This window comes from Arvicanthis niloticus, chromosome 6 (genome assembly GCF_011762505.2).
Source record: "Arvicanthis niloticus isolate mArvNil1 chromosome 6, mArvNil1.pat.X, whole genome shotgun sequence".
Classification (NCBI taxonomy): domain Eukaryota; kingdom Metazoa; phylum Chordata; class Mammalia; order Rodentia; family Muridae; genus Arvicanthis; species Arvicanthis niloticus.
In genome coordinates this window covers 61,144,720-61,163,326 of record NC_047663.1, presented here as the reverse complement: position 1 = coordinate 61,163,326, position 18,607 = coordinate 61,144,720, and the positions used below count along the sequence as shown (strand labels likewise).

At 43.6% G+C, this 18,607-nt stretch overlaps 1 protein-coding gene across 4 annotated transcripts in view; it reads right to left on the bottom strand.

Annotated features, from left to right (window-relative positions):
• Tom1l2 (target of myb1 like 2 membrane trafficking protein) overlaps positions 1-18,607 on the bottom strand; it is a 122,169-nt gene that overhangs the window by 55,308 nt on the left and 48,254 nt on the right. Inside the window, exon 1 of one of the 4 annotated variants that reach the window (XM_076936718.1) lies at positions 7,149-7,167. The exons of the other annotated variants lie outside the window; for them this stretch is intronic. Within the exon in view, the coding sequence (XP_076792833.1) occupies positions 7,149-7,155 (7 nt within the window). The 5' untranslated portion in view covers positions 7,156-7,167. Of the gene's footprint in view, positions 1-7,148; positions 7,168-18,607 lie in introns of those variants that run through there. 4 annotated transcript variants of the gene reach the window in all.

Genomic DNA, 18,607 nt, shown 5'->3' with positions numbered 1-18,607 from the left:
ATAGCATACATCCCATCAGAAAAGTTAAATGGCCTAATGGGTGTAACCCCTTAGGAAACCAACTGGCACACAGCCAGTCCTCTATAGACATCTGCTATCATAATCATGAAGAAGCATCTGTGGTGGTTAAAACCACACCTCAGGAGAGAAGGAAGAAGGGAAAACTTCGTGAGCTGCAGCAGGTATGACATTACAGTTTAGATCTTAATCCCCAACCCATGCGCCCTGCCCCCACCCTGCCCCAAAACATCTGAGGCTAAGAGCTTAGTTGCCAATCTCTGGTGCCACTGGAAGGTGGTGGAGCCTCCTAGAGAGGGTCTGGAAAACTCTTTGCTTCCTAGATGCTGGATGGAGCCGTTTTGCTCACCCACATATTTCCCACCAACAGAGCCAACTGACCTTGAACTGACACCATTTGTCACAATGACGTAAGCTCACTAAATGAAACATATGGTGTTGAGTCCCTGACATATAACAACCTGCTGAGCATTTAATGGAGGAGAAAGGACAATCCTGGCATTGAAAAAAAAAGTGGGGCTGGAGGAATGGTGGTTAAGAACGCTGGCTGCTCTTCCAGAGAACCCAGGTTCCATGCCCAACACCCACAGGGTAGATCGCAACCGTCTATAATTCTAATTGCAGAGAATCATGCCTGGGCATGAGGCATGAATGTAGTGCACAGACATATTTGCAGCAAAGCATAATAAAATAATTGTTTTAAAAATAACTTTCCATATGCAAAAAGATAGTTGTACATCTTTCTTACACTATATTAACTCAACTTATTGAGGATGTGAGCACAGTGTTGAAAATTGTAAAACTCTTAGAAGAAAGCAGGGAGAAAGCTCCATGACACATGATTTGACAAGAATTTCATGGATCTAACACTAACGCATAAGCAGTCATTATGGAGAAATACAGACACTAGACTTATCAAACTTAAAACTTCCGGGGCTCAGTGGCAGGTAATACATATGTATGTATACATAACTTTGGAGTAGAGATATAGTTCAGTGGTAAAATTTTGTGAAGCTCTGGGTCTAGTTCTTAACATTACAACAACAACAACCTCACAATAGATATCATCTCATACTCACTGTATGTATGTATGTATGTATGTATGTACACACATATACATATATATTTAATTTTATTTTTTGTTTCTGAGTGTTTTTCCTGTATGTATGTCTGTGTACCATATGTATGCAATGGCTGTGGAGGGCAGAAGAAGGCATCGGATCCCTGAAACTATAGTTACAGATAGTTAACTGCCATATGGGTGCTGGAAACTCAACTCTGACCCTTTGGAAGGGCAGCCAGTGCTCTTAACAACCATTGGGTCCTCTCTCCATTAGCTATTATTTTTAAAACATAAGATAATCAGTGTTAGTAAAGATGTGGAAAAACCGGAACCCTTCTTCTCTATTGAGAATGCAAAACATTACAGATATTACAGAAACAGTATTGTGTATCCTCAAGAAACTAAACACAGAACCCATAACTTATGTTTTGAGTATTTCCTTTCATAGAGGCAAGTGTTTACTCATGCTCACAGCAGAGTTGTCCACAGTGTTCTAAGGGTGAAAGCTGATACCCATAGGTTAACGGATATATACACAATGGACTCGTCAGCCTCATGGAGGAAGGAAATTCTGGTACCTGCTATATCAGTGAACCCTGAAGACAGTGTTCTGAGTGGAAGCAGCCAGGTTCAAGGACAAATTCTGTATGGTCCCACTCCTGTGAGGCATGTAAGGTAGTCACAGGCGTCAGAAAGCAGAATGGGGATTTCTAGGGACTGAGGAAGAATAGGGAGCTGTGCTCAGGAAATACAGAGCTGTTCTGAGATGGACGGGGTGATGGTCGCACAACAAAAGAAACGTACTTAATGCTAAAGAACTGTATGCTCAAAAACGGCTAGAATAAGCTAGACAGTAGTGGCATGTGACTTTAGTCATAGCACTCAGGAGCCAGAAACAGGTGGATCTCTGAGTTCAAGACCAGCCTGGTCTATAGAGAGAGTTCTAGGACAGCCAGGGCTACATGGAGAAACCCTGTCTTGAAAAAACAAAAAATCAAAACACACCAAAAAATGGCTAGAATGCTAACTTTTATCGCACACACAGAAAATAACTTTAAAAACCATCTAAGTGGGGCAGTGGTGGCATACACCTTTTGTCCCAGCACTTGGAGGCAGAGGCAAGTGGATCTCTGAGTTTGAGGCCAGCCTGGTTTATAGAACAAGTTCCAGAACAGCCAGGGTTATACAGAAAAACATTGTCTCAAAAAAAAAAAAAAAAAAAAAAAAATCATCCAAAGGCTGGAGAAAGGGTTCAGGGGTTAAAAGCATATGGTACTTTGAATGAGAACAGTCCCCATAGGCTCATATATTCAAATGCTTAGTCACTGGGGTGGCACCATTTGAGAAGAATCAGAAGGATTAGGATCTTGTTGGAGGAAGTGTGTCACTGGGAGTAGGCTTTTAGGTTTCAAAAGCCCATGCCAGCCAGGATCTCTGCCTTGGCCTGTGGATCAGAATGAAGATCTTAGCAGCTGCTCCAGCAACATGTGAATCACCATGCTCTACACCACTGATAACAGACGAAACCTCTGAAGCTATAAGCAAGCCTCTAGCTAAATGTTTTCTTTAGTAAGAGTTGCCTTGGTCATGGTGTCTATACAGCAACAGAACAGTGATGAAGACAGAGAATTTGTTGTTCTTCTAGAGGACCCAAGTTTGGTTCCCAATACCCAGGTCAGGCAGCTCACAACTCCCACTTCAGGAGATCCAACATCCTTTTCTGTCCTCCATGGGCATTTATACACATAAATACAGATACACATAGTCTCTCTCTTCTCTTCTCTTCTCTTCTCTTCTCTTCTCTTCTCTTCTCTTCTCTTCTCTTCTCTTCTCTTTCTTCTTCCTCTCTCTCTCTCTCTCTCTCTCTCTCTCTCTCTCTCTCTCTCTTCCCTTTCCCCCCCACACACACTTTAAATGACCCAGAAAGGATGAAAAAGTACAGACAGATCAATGGACTTGCTAGTTGGAGCAAACAGAGAAGTGAAGCCCACTGTTGACAGGGAACATAAGACTAGAAGCAGGCTCAGGATCAGAACTAGACCTCTCTGGGCTGTGAGCCCCATGATGGAAAGGACTACATCTCTTTCACCTTTTCCTAATGAAAGACCAGGAGTTAAACAGACTCCCTGGTAGGCAGACAGACAGAGGTGGGCCGTGGGTAGGTAACAAAGGTGAATTTCCAAGATGGCCGGCTTCACATCCTTCTGTCTGGACATAAAAACCTGGCAGCTTTTATGTCTCACTAGCAGGCCCCCTGTTGACAGAGTGGCTCAGCAAGTTCAAGGCCATATCAGGACATGCCACACAACAGTTGCAGACCAATCCACCATCCTATTTGTCTTCAAACTGACCAACCCTAAAGTAGGAAAGGAAAACTCTTCAGAAGCTTTAAAACAAAATACCAGCCCTCAAGAAGAAATTGGATTTTGGCTTTCTGAGTTCCCGTCTGCTTTGTGGCTGTCTTTTCTCTGGGTCCCGAATGTCTGTTTCCTCATCAACAATAAACGCCTTTCTTTAAATGCTGATTCTGTTTATAGTGCTGGAGATTTCTCTGCTGCTACCTGTTGCATTTCAGAGTTTTCCTGCTTCTTAACTTTCTGGCAGAGGAAACAAACCCCATGAAGATGCCTAGACTGTACCATTTCAAGACCCATAGCCTGTAACATCAGCATATCACTTGGGAGCTATGCAACACATTTATGTCTGATAAAGGTCTAGATTCAAGCTTGTAGTCCCCCCATTGTTTAAACACATAGCCTTTCGAGGAGTATTTAGAGCACACATACCCAAAGATTCTGATCTGATTAAAGGAGGTACTCAGCCAGCATTCTAGGAAGCCTCCTGGTAATGCAGATGTGTGGCCAAGGTGAAGGACTGCACCTTGTATGGTGGACTGCACCCTCTGTTCATGCGCTATAGATGGACAGTGAGAGGCAGACCGGGCACTTTCCTCTAAGAGTCCAGTCCTATTACCCTGTATGCAGAGTCTGTCTCTGTGTGCTACGGGTATACACATTCTCCTCCGATGCTCCTTAGCACTAGAGCACAGATACCAACAACCCACAGTATGAGGTATCCCGTTAGCACGCAGGCTGGACAGTCAATGTGAGTGTCTTAATCATCTCTTTCTCCTCAGCTTCCAAAATGGTGTGCGGTATATCTCAGGCTCTTGTCAATCTTGAGAACATGGCGTTTGGACCACATGGCTTTACTTTGCCTTCAAGCTGTAGACAGAACTGCACTGAAGTCTACAGCCTGGTCAGAGGGTACTGTGTGAACCTTCTGATTCTGTTATCTTCCTTTTAAGGAAGGGTATAGACAGGGGCTGTACAAAAGGATAGCCCATAAAGCAGGGATAAGAATTTAAAGTTTGTCCTCTTGACTCTCCAATGGAAATGGAGCTTCTACTTTGAACATTCACAAAGGATGCTGGGAAGCTGAAGCAGTAGGCAACAATGATTGTGTGAAACACCTGCTTCATAGGAGCTATGCCTGCCTCACCGATAGCAACAGTAATCCAGAAACTTCATTGCATATTATTGACCCATTACCCAATGAGCTTTCTACCCATCAAAACCCCATTTTCTTCTTTCTCCAGCTTGGCCTGAAGTACCCTGAATGCTACTTCTTTGTTCTGATAACTCTGGGCTACTGCCCACACTTGCTGACTGGGGAGATAATTTGGCTGTTTTCTTCTCCAGACTCACCAAAAGAATGTCGCTGAATGCAAAATGCTAAACCAGTGCTCTTTTGCCTTCTAGTGCTGGCGCCTCTGAAGTCTGTATATTTAGCATCCAAGTGTAGATATGGCAGCCAAGAAACCAATCCACTGAGAGCTCCTCTCAGCAGGCTGCCTTAGGACTGATGCATGGGAGGGGTGGGTAGGCAAGAAAACCATGCACCAGAGAGTATGAGCACTTCTGTCAGGGTCAAGGCTTGAGGGATTTCTGGCCCAGGTCCAACACCAGGCTGGGGGTAGTCTTTTCTGAATGAAGCAAATGCTGTGGCAACGATATTACGATGCTATGGTGGGATGTATATCTGAGTGCTTTATTCTGCTCATTCCAGCTCCTGGCCATTAGCACAGCCTCAGGAAGTTCAACATTTTGCAACCATGGTCACTGCTGTATTAGTATTAGTTTATCTGTCCCAGCTCATGGCTGGCAGGATTTGCCTAGTGCTCCCTGGAGCACTGTATTTCTACCACTACACCAAGTTTTATTTTAGGATTTGACAATTTATGTGTCAAAAGAAATGAACTTTGCTCTCTTCTAGCCTGGAGACCAGACTAAATAAGGGAGGCCACACTGAGTGGCCTCAATCCCAGAATCAATCAGACACAACTTTGTTCCCATCTGATGGAAATTCTTTTATGAAAAGAAAAATAAGAATTGATTGAGCTGCTCTGATGGCCTTGATTCCCTCCTCTGGCTTCAGCAGGCATGGCTTTCCAATGAAGCAGGAATAAAGAAGTACTCATTTTGGGTTGGTTCTTTATAATCAAAGTGAGTATCATTTAGCTGGAAAATTCAAAACCTCAGTAATTGAAATAAACGTGCTGACCCTAAGAATAAGTTGCCATGCCTTTGAACCAGCCATTGCTGGTACTATTAGAGAAAGGAAGGGGTGAATATAAGGTTAATGGATTCTGCTGCTAAACCAAACTTAGAAATAAGGCTTCATTGATTTAGTATTTCCTCTATAAAGCCTCCCAAGTCTATGTCCCTGGTGGCTTTACCAAAGAGCAGCCTTAGTGAGTATAGCCCAAGTTCTGTGAAGGACTGAAGCACACTGCCCAGGTAGCCTCTCTCCTGGCTGGGCTGCCTTGAAAAGTCAGAAGTATAATAGGCTCACAGTCAGGCCCCCTTGCTTCCAGATGAGCCTCCTGCTGAGACAGCTGCTGGAGCGAAGCCACAGATGAGCCTACTCTGTGTGTGATAAGAGTAAGGTACTGAGACACCTCTTCTGGGAAAGGACACCTTCAAGGAAGGAATGTTTAGAGTCAGCCAGTGTGTCAGGAAAGGCAGGGACTGGACGGTCAGATCATTTCGTGGTGAGGCTTTGTGAACTGACCTTATGTACCTCTCGGGAGCCCTGGGCTGCAGACTACTCTGTTGCCCAAGAGCTACATGGGGACTGAGGCCTCCACCTCGTCAGAGCTTCTGCCCTCACTATCTTCTTCCCTTGCCCAAATGATGGGAGCCTTGTGCCACTCTTTCTGGTGCTGTCTTTGCCCTTTACCAGCTTGCTACTCATTACTCCTTCCTACAATGTTCTTATTTCCTTGATAGTCCCAAAGCTACTGGTTCCTGGCCCTGAACTGTCCTTCTTACATACATGACATGGTAGAGCAGAGCAGACAAGGCACCACAGTGGCCCGTCTGGCTCTTAATCTTTTTTTTTTTTTTTTTTTTTTTTTTTTTTTTTTTTTTTTTTGGTTTTTCGAGACAGGGTTTCTCTGTGTAGCCCTGGCTGTCCTGGAACTCACTCTGTAGACCAGGCTGGCCTCGAACTCAGAAATCCACCTGCCTCTGCCTCCCAAGTGCTGGGATTAAAGGCGTGCGCCACCACTGCCCGGCTACTGGCTCTTAATCTTACTGATGCTAAAAATACTTTTTGATTCCATTCCTCATCTCATATACAAGGATCCAACATTGTCTGCCTCTGTGCCCACCACACTTGTGCCTTCTGTAGCCCCTGGTTAAGATTACCTCAAGCTTCTATGTGGTTCTGCACTCCTCATAAGGGCAGAGCCCCACTATTTGTGAGTGACTCTGCTTTGTCTGGTGGTGGTCTATTAATACCACATGCATAATATAAAAAGAGGGTAAAAAGCTGGAGTTTTTTTTTTTTTTTTTTTTTTAAAGAGCGATAACTAAAATAATTGCTCTTGGTAGCCCAATGAATGCAGCTGTGCAATTGTTTTAGAAACCAGCTATATATCCTTGCAGTGTGCTTTCACTGCTTGTAAGCACAGCTTCGATTTGGATGTGCAAACTCTAATGCTAGGTAAAAAATAAGTGTCACTATGTAAGAAATAAGGACATGTCCCACAGAGACCATTTACCTATCATTTGCTGTAATAAAACACAGTATCCAAAAGCACCTTGGGGAGCAAAAGGTTTATTCCAGCTTACATCTTCTAGACCACACTCTATCACCGAGGGAAGTCAGGACAGGAACTCAAGGCAGGAATCTGGAGGAAGAAATGGATTCAGAAGCCATGAAAGAACACTGGTTATTAGTTTGCTCCCCATGGCTTGCTCAGCCTTGCTCAGCTAGGATGGCCTGCCCAGGAGTAGAACCATTCGCAGTGAACTGGCAGGCCCTCATCAATTTTCAGTCAGGCCGGGCGGTGGTGGTGCACGCCTTTAATCTCAGCACTTGGGAGGCAGAGGCAGGCGGATTTCTGAGTTCGAGGCCAGCCTGGTCTACAGAGTGAGTTCCAGGACAGCCCGGGCTATACAGAGAAACCCTGTCTCGAAAAACCAAAAAAAAAAAAAAAAAAAAAGTCAGGAAGATGCCTGATCCTATGGGTTCCCTCCCCTCAGATGACTCTAGCTTGTGGCAAGCACAGTAGATGTATGGATTGTAGGAGACTTTTATATAAAAGGTGGTGATGGACCCTCTTTTATAACTAAGGTAGAATACAGCAACTTCAGAATCCGTTTTAGATGAAAAACACCACATCCCAACTTGGGTTTTGTTACCAGATGGGACAACATAGAGTAAATACCCAGGCCTTTGAGGCAGAACTGAGATCAATCATGTAATCCTAGCCTAGCAAATGTAAGGTAGAATCTTATGTTAGATATGTGTTTCCCTGGTGACTGTGATGCTGAACATCTGTTCATGTAAATACATGGTTACCAGACATTTGAGCATCTTCTTTGGGGATGTGTCTATTAACATTCTTGCCCATTTTTTTTTTAAGTTGGATAGTTTTTTTTTTTTTTTTTTCTGTGGTTCAGTTTTGGAATTTCTTTACATATTCTAAATGTTAATTCATTATCTGTTATATTCCTTGCAAATATTTCCTCTAATTTTGTAAGTTGGCTTTTCATTCTCTTGAAAATATTCTTTAACACATAAAAGGGGTTGTTTTTATCTTCTGAGAGAAGACCTCACTGGACAGTACAGGTTGGCTTAGAACTCAGGATCCCTCAACTCTTATTTGAGTGCTAGGATTATAAAACTGCACACCACCAAACTCAACCAAACAAGTTTTCATTTCGATAGAGTCACATTTATTATTTTTTCTTTTGTTGTTTTTATTTTTGGTGTCACACCAAAGAAATTGTTAAATCAATATGACTTTTCTCCTGTTTTCTTCTAAGACTTACAGTTTAGGGTCTTTTCCTTAGGAATTTGATCAATCTGGAGTTAATTTCTGTATATGGTATAAGATAAAGGCCTAACTGTATCATTATGGGTGTGTATTTATTTCTCCCAGCACCCCTAGTAAAAACCATGATTCTTCCTCTACTAAAAGATCTTGGTGGGGCTGGAGAGGTAGCTCAGTGGTTAAGAGCACTGACTGCTATTCCAGAGGTCCTGAGTTCAATTCCCAGCAACCACATGGTAGCTCACAACCATCTGTAATGGGGTCTGATGCCCTCTTCTGGTGTGTCTGAAGACATTGACAGTGTATTCACATATATAAAATAAATAAATTTAAAAAAAAAATTAAGGGATCCTGGCACCTTGTTGGTGAGCATACATGAGAGGTTATTCCTGGCCCCACCTTTACTCTGCTATTGGTCTCTAGATCAGCCTTCATGTCGGAACTACGCTGTTTTGATTATCTAGTTTTACAGTAATTTGAAGCCAGGAAATATGCATCTTCCAACTTTGTTCTTTTCCAGGTTGTGTTGGCTATTTGCAGGTTCCCTCAGAGTTCATGGGAATTCTACAACAGAATTTTTTTTTAACTTTTACAAAAACTGTGAGTGGCATTTTGATAGATTTGCCCAAACCTATAGATTATTTTGGGCAGCACTAACATATTTTTTAAAATTTAATTTTTTTGGCATTGGTGTTTTGCCTACATGTATGTCTGTATCAGGGTGTCAGATACTCTGAAACTGGATTTATAGACAGTTGTGAGATGCCATGTGGGTGCTGAGAAGTGAAGCCAGGTCCTCTGGGAGAGCAGCCAGTGCTCTTAACCATTGAGCCATCTCTTTAGATACCCTCCCCTATTAGTATTAAAGATATTAGTATTAATATCTTAATACTGTCTTCCCTTCCATTTAATAAAAATTGTCTTTCCAGTTACTTGTCTTTAATTTCTTTCAGCAGCGTGTGCCTATGTTTACGTATATATTGTTGGCATGTTTGTCTGGCATTCTAAGACAGTCTCGATATGCTGTCCAGGCATATTCATGCAACTCCACAACGAGCTCCGTTAGCAGAAAAACCCTTAAACTTGGCTTGGTTCATCTTTAAGGTAAAGAGCAGCAACGACACAGTTTTTCTTATGAATCCAAATATTTAAACCCTAGAGTATTTAGAACCAGCTAGGAAAAGGAGCTGTACTTCCTGCCCTCGGAAAGGGGGCAGGAGATGGGGAGGTACGGTGCTATTGCTGATCACACAGCAGCCTCTTGCCCACAAAGCTACTGGTCTAAATCTTCAAGGAATGCACACTCATCCCTTTAAATAGAAAAACAAGAGAATAAAAATTACTGCTTACCAAGCACACAGCCTCCAACTCCAACAATCCTCCATAGCCTCTTGAGTATTTGTACAAACAACCGTACCTAGCTTCTTGCAGCAATATTCTACAGTGCACAGAATGCAACCCCACAGCCCTCCACAAAGTACTGCAGGGCTGGCATTCCTGCAGCAGGACAGGGTAGAGACAAAACTGCCTGAAACCCATAAGCCTACAGACCTGCTAGTCACTATTCATCATGACAGAAACAAGAGAAACTAGGCCTCCACAAGACTGCAGGAGAAAAACAACCCCTGAGCTCTATATGCACAGTGTAGCATCTGCATGCCCATGTTTACACACACACACACACACACAGAGGAACACATGATTGTTTTATACTTCACTGGTAGAAACACTAATGTTCAAATAAATCACATTTCAAAAACTCTATTTATAAGAAATAGCCCCCAAGAATACTGAAGCTGCTATTGGGGGAAGGGAAAATATTTAACACTGTAATTTTCTTAAATATGTGTGACGAGGGCTGGCAAGATGATTCATTGAGTAAAAGTACTTGATACCAAGATTTTAGACCAAAATTTGATCCACAGGACCCACATGCTAAGAAAAAAACAGACTCCTGCAAGTTATCCTGCCCCTTCCCACAAATGAATAAACATAATAAAAGTAAATTTTAAAAAAAATATGTGACAGAATAAAAATACAATTTATTTTCTATAACAATTCAAAAATTTTTCAGTATTTTCTTGAGATATAAAAGTTCTCTGCTGAGGTGTTTTCAAATGACCAATCAAGCACTACTTGTCCACATGTAGAACCCCCATTGCTAGAAAAATTCCATTCTCTCCCAAGAAAAGAAATTTGAAGGCTAGGCTGCAGCTCTTCATAATTCATCTTCCTCCAATTGTCAACCTCCACAGTAATCTGCTGTCCCTGCCATCCTCAGGCTCTCTGACAGAGATGACAGGAAAGGCCCCATCTCCCATGTGTGCTATGGACCACTCTGAAGGATGTGGAAACTCATTAATGCCTTGCTCACAGAAAGACCCTTTGAGAAGAGCAGTTTGGCCTTTTGTGCTTTGATGGCTGCCGTGGCAGGGTTTCTGAGCCTCAACATCTGTTACCCTAGCATTTACTGCTCTCTTTCCCATTGGATGCCTTCTGTTTCCTTCTCTTCCTTAACTAGCCTGGCTACCATTTCCAGTTCTTTGTTGAATAGAAGTAGTAAGAATAAGCACCTTTTGCCTACACAGACCCATCAAAGCACAACCACACCACAGGCACACACACCAGAAGGCTCAGCTCAGCTTTCTCCCACAGAACAGCAGTCTCTGCTGGAGGCGAAAGCAGTAACTACATGAGAATCCCAGGCTCACCTCTGACCTAGGGCCTTGCTCCAGCCCAGTCACTACAGAGTCAACACCTCACTAGATGCCTTCTGATGGACCACAGTACCTCAAGGGATAGCCATGGAGATTTCCAGGCAATTCTGTGTTCTGAGAAATTCTACCTTTTTTAGTGGCTCATGAGCCAAAAGTACATTTTGCCCCTTACCTAGATTTGAAGTTGAGTATCTTTAAGTCACTGACCCTGTTGGACATGGTGGCACATACCTATAATCTTGCACTGGGAGGCTGAGGCAGGAGGGTCACAAGTTCAAGATCAGCTTAGACTACATTAGAGAGCCTGTTTCACATTCCCATTCCACCTCTCTCCTGCATAAAAAAGAAGCTGGCCTTGTACTGCCAGGGCCCTTGAAAGTGACTGGAATGTTTGCAGAGGCCCCTGGGTGGCAGGCAGTAGATAAACTTCAGGGCACATGAAATGCACTTCATTTGTGCATCGCAGTGGCAGCTTTGGAGAGCAGTGAACTCAGACTTCTGTAGTCTTGGTCCTTCTGGTGACTGGGGTACCCCAGAGTACCAGACCTTTCCCACATTTGTAATAGAGAGTAACAACAGATTTCTTTTACACAGTTGCCTGAAGGGAAACTAAATACTATAGAGAAAACACCTGCTGGAGCCTCCCCTCCCAGAGAACCCCTCCTCCACAGGCATATGAGGACCTGATGCTTGTTACTATTGTTGTCTGCAGGGCTCTCCCTGCCAGCGCCATTCCCTCCAGACCTCTGTGAGCGCTCACGTATCACCACTGCCACCTACAGGAAAACAGTTCACCAGATTCAAGATCCAGGAGATCCAAATGTCCTTTAGCCCTTTCATATTTCTGGGTTTCTGAGCCAGAAGGTTCATGATGGAAGGCATACAGAGGTGCCTTAGCAAGAAGAAGCCTCAAAACTTGGCTTGTTTCATCTTTAGGGTGAAGGAGCAACAACAGCACACTTTTTAAAAAAATGATGTAAATATTTAAGCTTTTAGGGGATTTAGATCCAGCTAGTAAAGAGGTGTACTTCATCATGGCTCTTGGAAGCGGGCAGGAGGCAGGAGAGGACTACAGTGTTGTTGCTGGTCCCCCAGTAGCCCCTTGCTCTCAAAGCTACTGATCAGAATCTTCAAGGAATGCACACTCATCCCTTTAAATAGAAAAACAGAAAAGAGGATGAAACTTGCTGTTTACCAAGCACACAACCTTCAGTCTGGGCCACAAGGATGGAACCTGGTACCTGACTGTGCTGAGCAACTCTCTGACCACTGGGCACATCCTCAGCTCCCATCAGCTTCCCACATACATCAGGTCCTTCGCCCTCCCTTTCCTTTCCAGTCAGGTTTTCAGTTTCTAAGAAGTAAAGAAAGCCTGAGAAGTCACCAGTCCCTTGATGCAGGGCAGGAGGAAGGAGCTTCCTGTAACCACATGACCCCCATCCTCCAGCTGGACCTGGTCTTGTAACCTAACCTGTTCCCAAACAAAGAACAGCAGGGACAAAGGAGCAGACTGCCTGGAGCAGCCTTCCTGACTGCAGGTGAGGGCTCCAAGGCCAAGGTAAGAGGGGCAGAGGCTGGGGACTGACCTTGTCCTTTCTTCCCTCTTTATGAACGCCCTTTCTGTTGTGAAGCAATTTTAGATTTACTGAGAAGCTGCACCAACAGTCCAGAATCCCCATCTCAGTTTCCTCCCACGTTGGCATGTTATATAACTAGTGTGCATCTGTCAAGACTTAAACATGGAACACAGTGTAGTACTATTAGCTAAACTCCAGACACTACTCACACTCCTTCAGCCTTTGCTCTGTATTTTTGTGCTGAATCCAACCTAGAATACAATACTCCAGTTAGTTTTCACCCCTTTAACACTGTTCTGTGTTCTTTAAAATCTGACAAACCCACAAACTCACCAACTTGCTTTCCTGCCTGGAGAGTTCCACCCCGCAGGCTGCTGTGTGCAAGCCAGGATTCCACAGGGCCTCATTAGGGCATCACATCCACCCCTACCCCAAACAAAGAAGCCCTTCAGGCCAGCCCAACAACAGAGAAAACAGGAGCTTGTTAGCCACACAGGCCCAAGGCTGCTGACCCAAGTTCTATTTTAACTGGAATTCCCTTAAGGGGAATCTGCAGATTTAAAATGCATGTGGGGTATGTTCTCCAGGTGCAGAGTCACTAGTCTGATGTGTTCCTTTCTTTGTACTCAATGGAATACACTGTGTGTGGAGTATGTGAGTACAGAAAGGGGCTAGGGAGGGCTGGGATGCAAACATATTGTGGCCATCATCATAGCCACCAGCTACCACAAGGAGAAGGGGCCCTGAAGAAGCCAGTAGGCTGGGAGAAGGTTGATGGTTTGTCCCAGCCAAGCAGGCTGCTCTCTCCTGTTCACTGAGAAAATAAAAGTCTCCTGAGACTCAGTGTTCAGGTAGCGCTCTGGCTGATGCCTAGCAGGTACTGTGGCGTGGGAGTGGGGACATCCCTCTGTGGGTTATATGTTAGGCTGTGATGGGAATATCGAGAGCCTTTGCCTCAGGGAGTTTAGCCAGATCACAGACCTACAAGCAGAGAGCCAGGACACTAGGGACAAACGTTAGCATGGGGTGTGTGCTTGGCCTGACAGTCCAAAGGGTGAAGAATGATTAGCAATGGTGATAGAGGGAGAGGTGGTACAAACAATGTGGGAGAGCAGGAACTCGGAGGATGAGGGGGGGTGGAGGAGTGGGGGTGGGGTGAGGGGAGCAGAGCTGTTAGAGAGCAGAAGAGTGAAGGCCAACTTGTAAGAGTCCTCTCGACTTCTGCAGTCTGGGGCTTTTCAAATAGGAGCCCCTGTGACAAATCACCTGGGAATAGCTTGGAGCTGTACTAAAATACAGACTGTAAGCACAAATCGCTCTGGGAACAGCTGGTGTGTGTGCATGTGCTAAAATACAGACTGTGAAGTCTTGTTGTTGAAGTGTTGTTACTGGAGTTAGGGTCAGAGCTGGGCCTCAGTAGCTCTGTCAAGCCAGGCTCATCTAGAGACTCTCAATAGGCCAATTACAGAGATAAATACTGGGGAGAAGCAGAGAGGGGAGATTTATACCTCGTGGCCACACTGGCAAGAAGAACCATGAGAAGTCCAGTGCTGCCCCTCAAGCCCATCTGCACAGTCCGACCACAAGTTTAGGCTCAAATAGAGAGCAGAAGGTATGTCTAGCTAAGCAGTTCTTACCAAGGTGTGAGCTTGCCCGTTGTGTCTTGGTTTATGTTCTGCAGAATGGTCTGAAGTTATCAGAGCTGTGTGAAATCTCTTCCTGAGTGTCAAGTTCTGCTTCTAACTGGCAAAGGAGGCCTTTTCTTTCTCCAGCTTGACATTCCTGATAGTCAAAGGGGAAGGGGTACAAGTGCCTCTTGACAATACTTTTGTCCCTTTTAGGACAGGTATAGAAGCAAGGACAGGTCATGATAACAACTGCTTAGTGAAGTAAGGACCCAGGACAGCACACTGGTTGAAGGCATGGTTTTTAATCTGATAGACACAGAAGCAGCTAGGCTCAGTGTGATGCAGGGAACATTTCATACACTCACTACTAACTCAGTTTAATTGTGGAAAGGTGGGCATACAGGAAAAACCTTCTCAGAATACACTGAGGGAACTAGTGATAACTATGGTAGGGTGAATAATAATAATAATAATAAATGGGGTGAGCAGCATGGTGTGTGTGTGTGTGTGTGTGTGTGTGTGTGTGTGTGTGTGTGTTTGTCAGTGCTGGGGATTCACACAAGCAGTCAAGCACACTATCATTGAGCCTTTACCCCAAATACTCCATCCTATGGAGATATATCAACTTTTGGGCTATTATAGATGTTATGAACACAAGTTCATCTGGGGGTGGGAGGATTAAAGCCAAGGCATTGAGTGTCTTAGACAAGTACCCTGCATCTGGGCACCTATGAACCTCATATTATGTATACTTAGGGACTGGATTTGAGGAAAGATGAATTCAAGAGAAAAGGGCCTTGATGTCTCCAAGGCTTTCAGTGCAGCTCCAGTGGAAAAGCACGGTAGCTGCCTAGACTCCCACCTAGGGAGCCAGCAAAGAAGCCTTAACTGTGCTCTACTGGCCAGGGACCAACCAACTCTGTGAGGGAGCCAGGGACCACAAGCATCACCATGAACAAAACTGAAAAGGAAGATTTACTTTCTGCCTCAAAGAATCATTATGAAATTCCAAGCCAGGAGAAGCTTTCCCGAACTTATGGGGGCTCATGCCTGCTGTGCTCACTTGTGGCAGAGTGCTTTAACTAACTCCTACAAAGGGCTGTTCTTCAGAACTGGGTGCAGAAAAGCTCCTTGCTACTACCTCAGCATCTGCAGTACTCAAAGGCACCCATGGCATCATCAAAAGCAACTCACCTGGGAAAAACTCAGATAGTAGTTCAAATGTTATTCATTCACAGGCCTCATCTATAGGGCAAGATAGCAATAATAAAGATATCCAAGTCAAAACAGTGAAATTAAACATGTATCTGGAACAGAATACTGCCCACTTCTGGGAAGTGAACCATGTCCTGCTTTGTCAAGGTAACATGCATTTCATAACTCTGGAAAAGTAGTCTGAGCAACAGATATCAAAGGATATCCCAGAAACGGAGGTGAGTTTTTAAAAAATTAATACATAAAAATATTTCTGAGGCCACAAAAGGCTCTTATTCTCTGACCTAATAATATTTTTAAGACTCAAAACAGAAACAAATACACTAAAGAAAAAAGCAATGCATAATTCTGCAATCCTATTCGTTATAGTGTGCCCAAGGGAAATGAAATCATTTTCTATACATAACCATGCTCATCAGAGTTCAGGGTGGCTGATTTTATGTCATCTTAACACAGGCTAGAATCATCTGAGAGAAAGAAACTCAACTGAGAAAATGCTTCCATATGATACTGCTGTGGGGCATTTTCTTAATTAGTGATTGATGGGGGAGGGCACAGTGCTTTGTGGGTGGGGCCATCCCTAGACAGGTGATCCTGGGTTCTATTAGAAAGCAGGCTGAGGAAGCCAAGGGGAGCAAGCCAGTAAACAGCACCCCTCCATGACTTCTACATCAGCTCCTGCTTTTAGGTTCCTGCCCTGCTTGAATTCCTGCCCTGACTTCCTTTGATTATGAACAGTGATGTGGAAGCATAAGTTATAAATAAACTCTTTCCCCCCATCTAGCTTTTGGTCATAGTGTTTCATCACTGCAATAGTAAGTCTAACTATGTTGCATTGTCACAATTGACAGAAAGTATAAACCCAGATGGTCATAACCCAAGAGACAAATATGGTACATCCATGCAGAAGAACCTCATTCATCACTAAAAAGACATGGAAGTCAGGTGTGATGGTGCACATCTGTAATCCCAGCATTCAGAGGTTGGCACAGGAAGACTAAGAGCTTCAGACCATGTTGGGCTACATAAGAGACTCTGACCCCCAGAGGAATAATATTCTGATTTGTGCTCAACATGCGGAACCTTGAGGACATTGCGCTAAGTGACATGAACCAGTCACAAAGAGACAGATATTGTGTGAATGCAATTATGAGGAGTAGGTAGGGTTGTCAGACACAGAGGAACAAGGGATGCTGGTTACCAGGGCCCTGGAGTGGATGGAGGAGACAGTAAATTCAGAAAGGAATTATGAAGTTGTATGGTGGTAGTGGCTACACAAGAACATAAATTTGCTTAATGCCACAAAATGGCTAAAGTGGGGTTCAGCAGTTAAGATCATCTTTGCTCTGGCAGAGGACTCAGATTTAGTGTCTCCCCCCCACCCCAGTACCCACAGCAGGGGGTTCACCACCACTTATAGCTCTAGTTCCAGGGGCCCTTAGCTTCAGTTCCTCTTCTGGCCCCCACAAGCACTTTTATCCTCCTGAGTGCTAGGATTGAAGGCATGTGTCACTACACCCAGCCTCAGTTTTAATTTCATAATGACAGGTAGAGAGCAGTCACCAGTTGCCTAGGACTATGAGTTGGGAAGAGTGGGGAGTGGGTGCTAATGGCTGTGGAATAATGGAATTGTCCTCACTGGGTATAGTAATGACTGAACAACTCAGGGGATACAGAAACTCACTGAACTCTATACTTTGAGTAAGTGAATAAGAATTATATTTTAATATAATGCTATTGAAAAGAAAACAAAAATTACCAGGAACATAATTAAAGTATTGTTAGTTAAAATTCTCAAAATTCCTCAGAGGTCCTTGGTTTGGTTCCCAGCACCCATATTGGGTGGCTCACAACCATGTCCAACTCCAGGTCCAGAGAATCCAACCCCCTCTTCTGACCTCCGTGGGTACTGCACTCATGAGTTCACACACATACACATACAATAATAAATATATTTTTAAAAACATCCCCACAGAAAACTGATGGTTACATAAACTATGTATGGGGCCTCAGGTGGATATTATACAGCCATTATAAGTAGCTATAAAAAACAGAGAGAAATATTATGTAATAACGCAAAGAAACATAGTCTAAACTAATTTTTTAAAGGATGTATATGGAGAACGTCTGGCTGGTACCATTGGGGGAGTGAGAGGTGCACAATTTACATACTTGTTAGTGACCTAGGGCCTCATGTAAAAACAGTCATTTAATTTTTCTATCAGAAATAGCAAGGCAGATGAAAGAACAAAAACCTAACTGATACCAGTTATTTAGAATGGTAGTAGCAGTACCTTCTTATATTTGTGATATTCCTAGAAGCTGAATTGTTTTATTGATTTTATGCACTGAAAGAATATAAAGTCCTTGAAGAAAAAGAGAAAGAAAGAAAGAAAGAAAGAAAGAAAGAAGAAAGAAAGACAAGACAAGACAAGACAAGACAGCAAGGCACAGGCTCTAGGCTGTCCCGACCACAAGCAATTTTACTGAATGTATTGACTCTTCTCTAAGTAGAGCTGCCAGCCCCAGTCTCTCAAAGGCACATCATCCTGACCAGCCTCCCTGTTAACACTCCTAGTCCCAGAGGAGGCCACCCAGGACCCTGGCTAATTACTGGATAATCCAAGAGGCCAGACTGAGAATCGGTCTGAGATGGCAAATACAACAGGGTTGTGAATCGTTTAGGAAGCGGCTCCTATCCGTTATCACTAAAAAGTCAGAAATGCCACCATAGAACCAATAGAAGAGATTATAACATGACCACCTTAAAATATTAAGAGACTTCCTGCACTTCCTAGTATAATATGCAGAGCTAGAAGACTTAGTCCCACACATGCTGTATAACTTACTGAGGCCAGCATGACTTTAAACAGTAGTTTAAATGGGTCATCTTGAACAATACAGAACAAAGCCTGACAAGGGAAACATGCAAACAGAATGATCAAATACAGTAGGGAGTAGGCATTTTCCTAGCTTTCTGAAGTTTTTACTGTAGAAAAATAAATTTAATGCCATGTAGCTTTTCTCAGTGCTGGAAATGACAG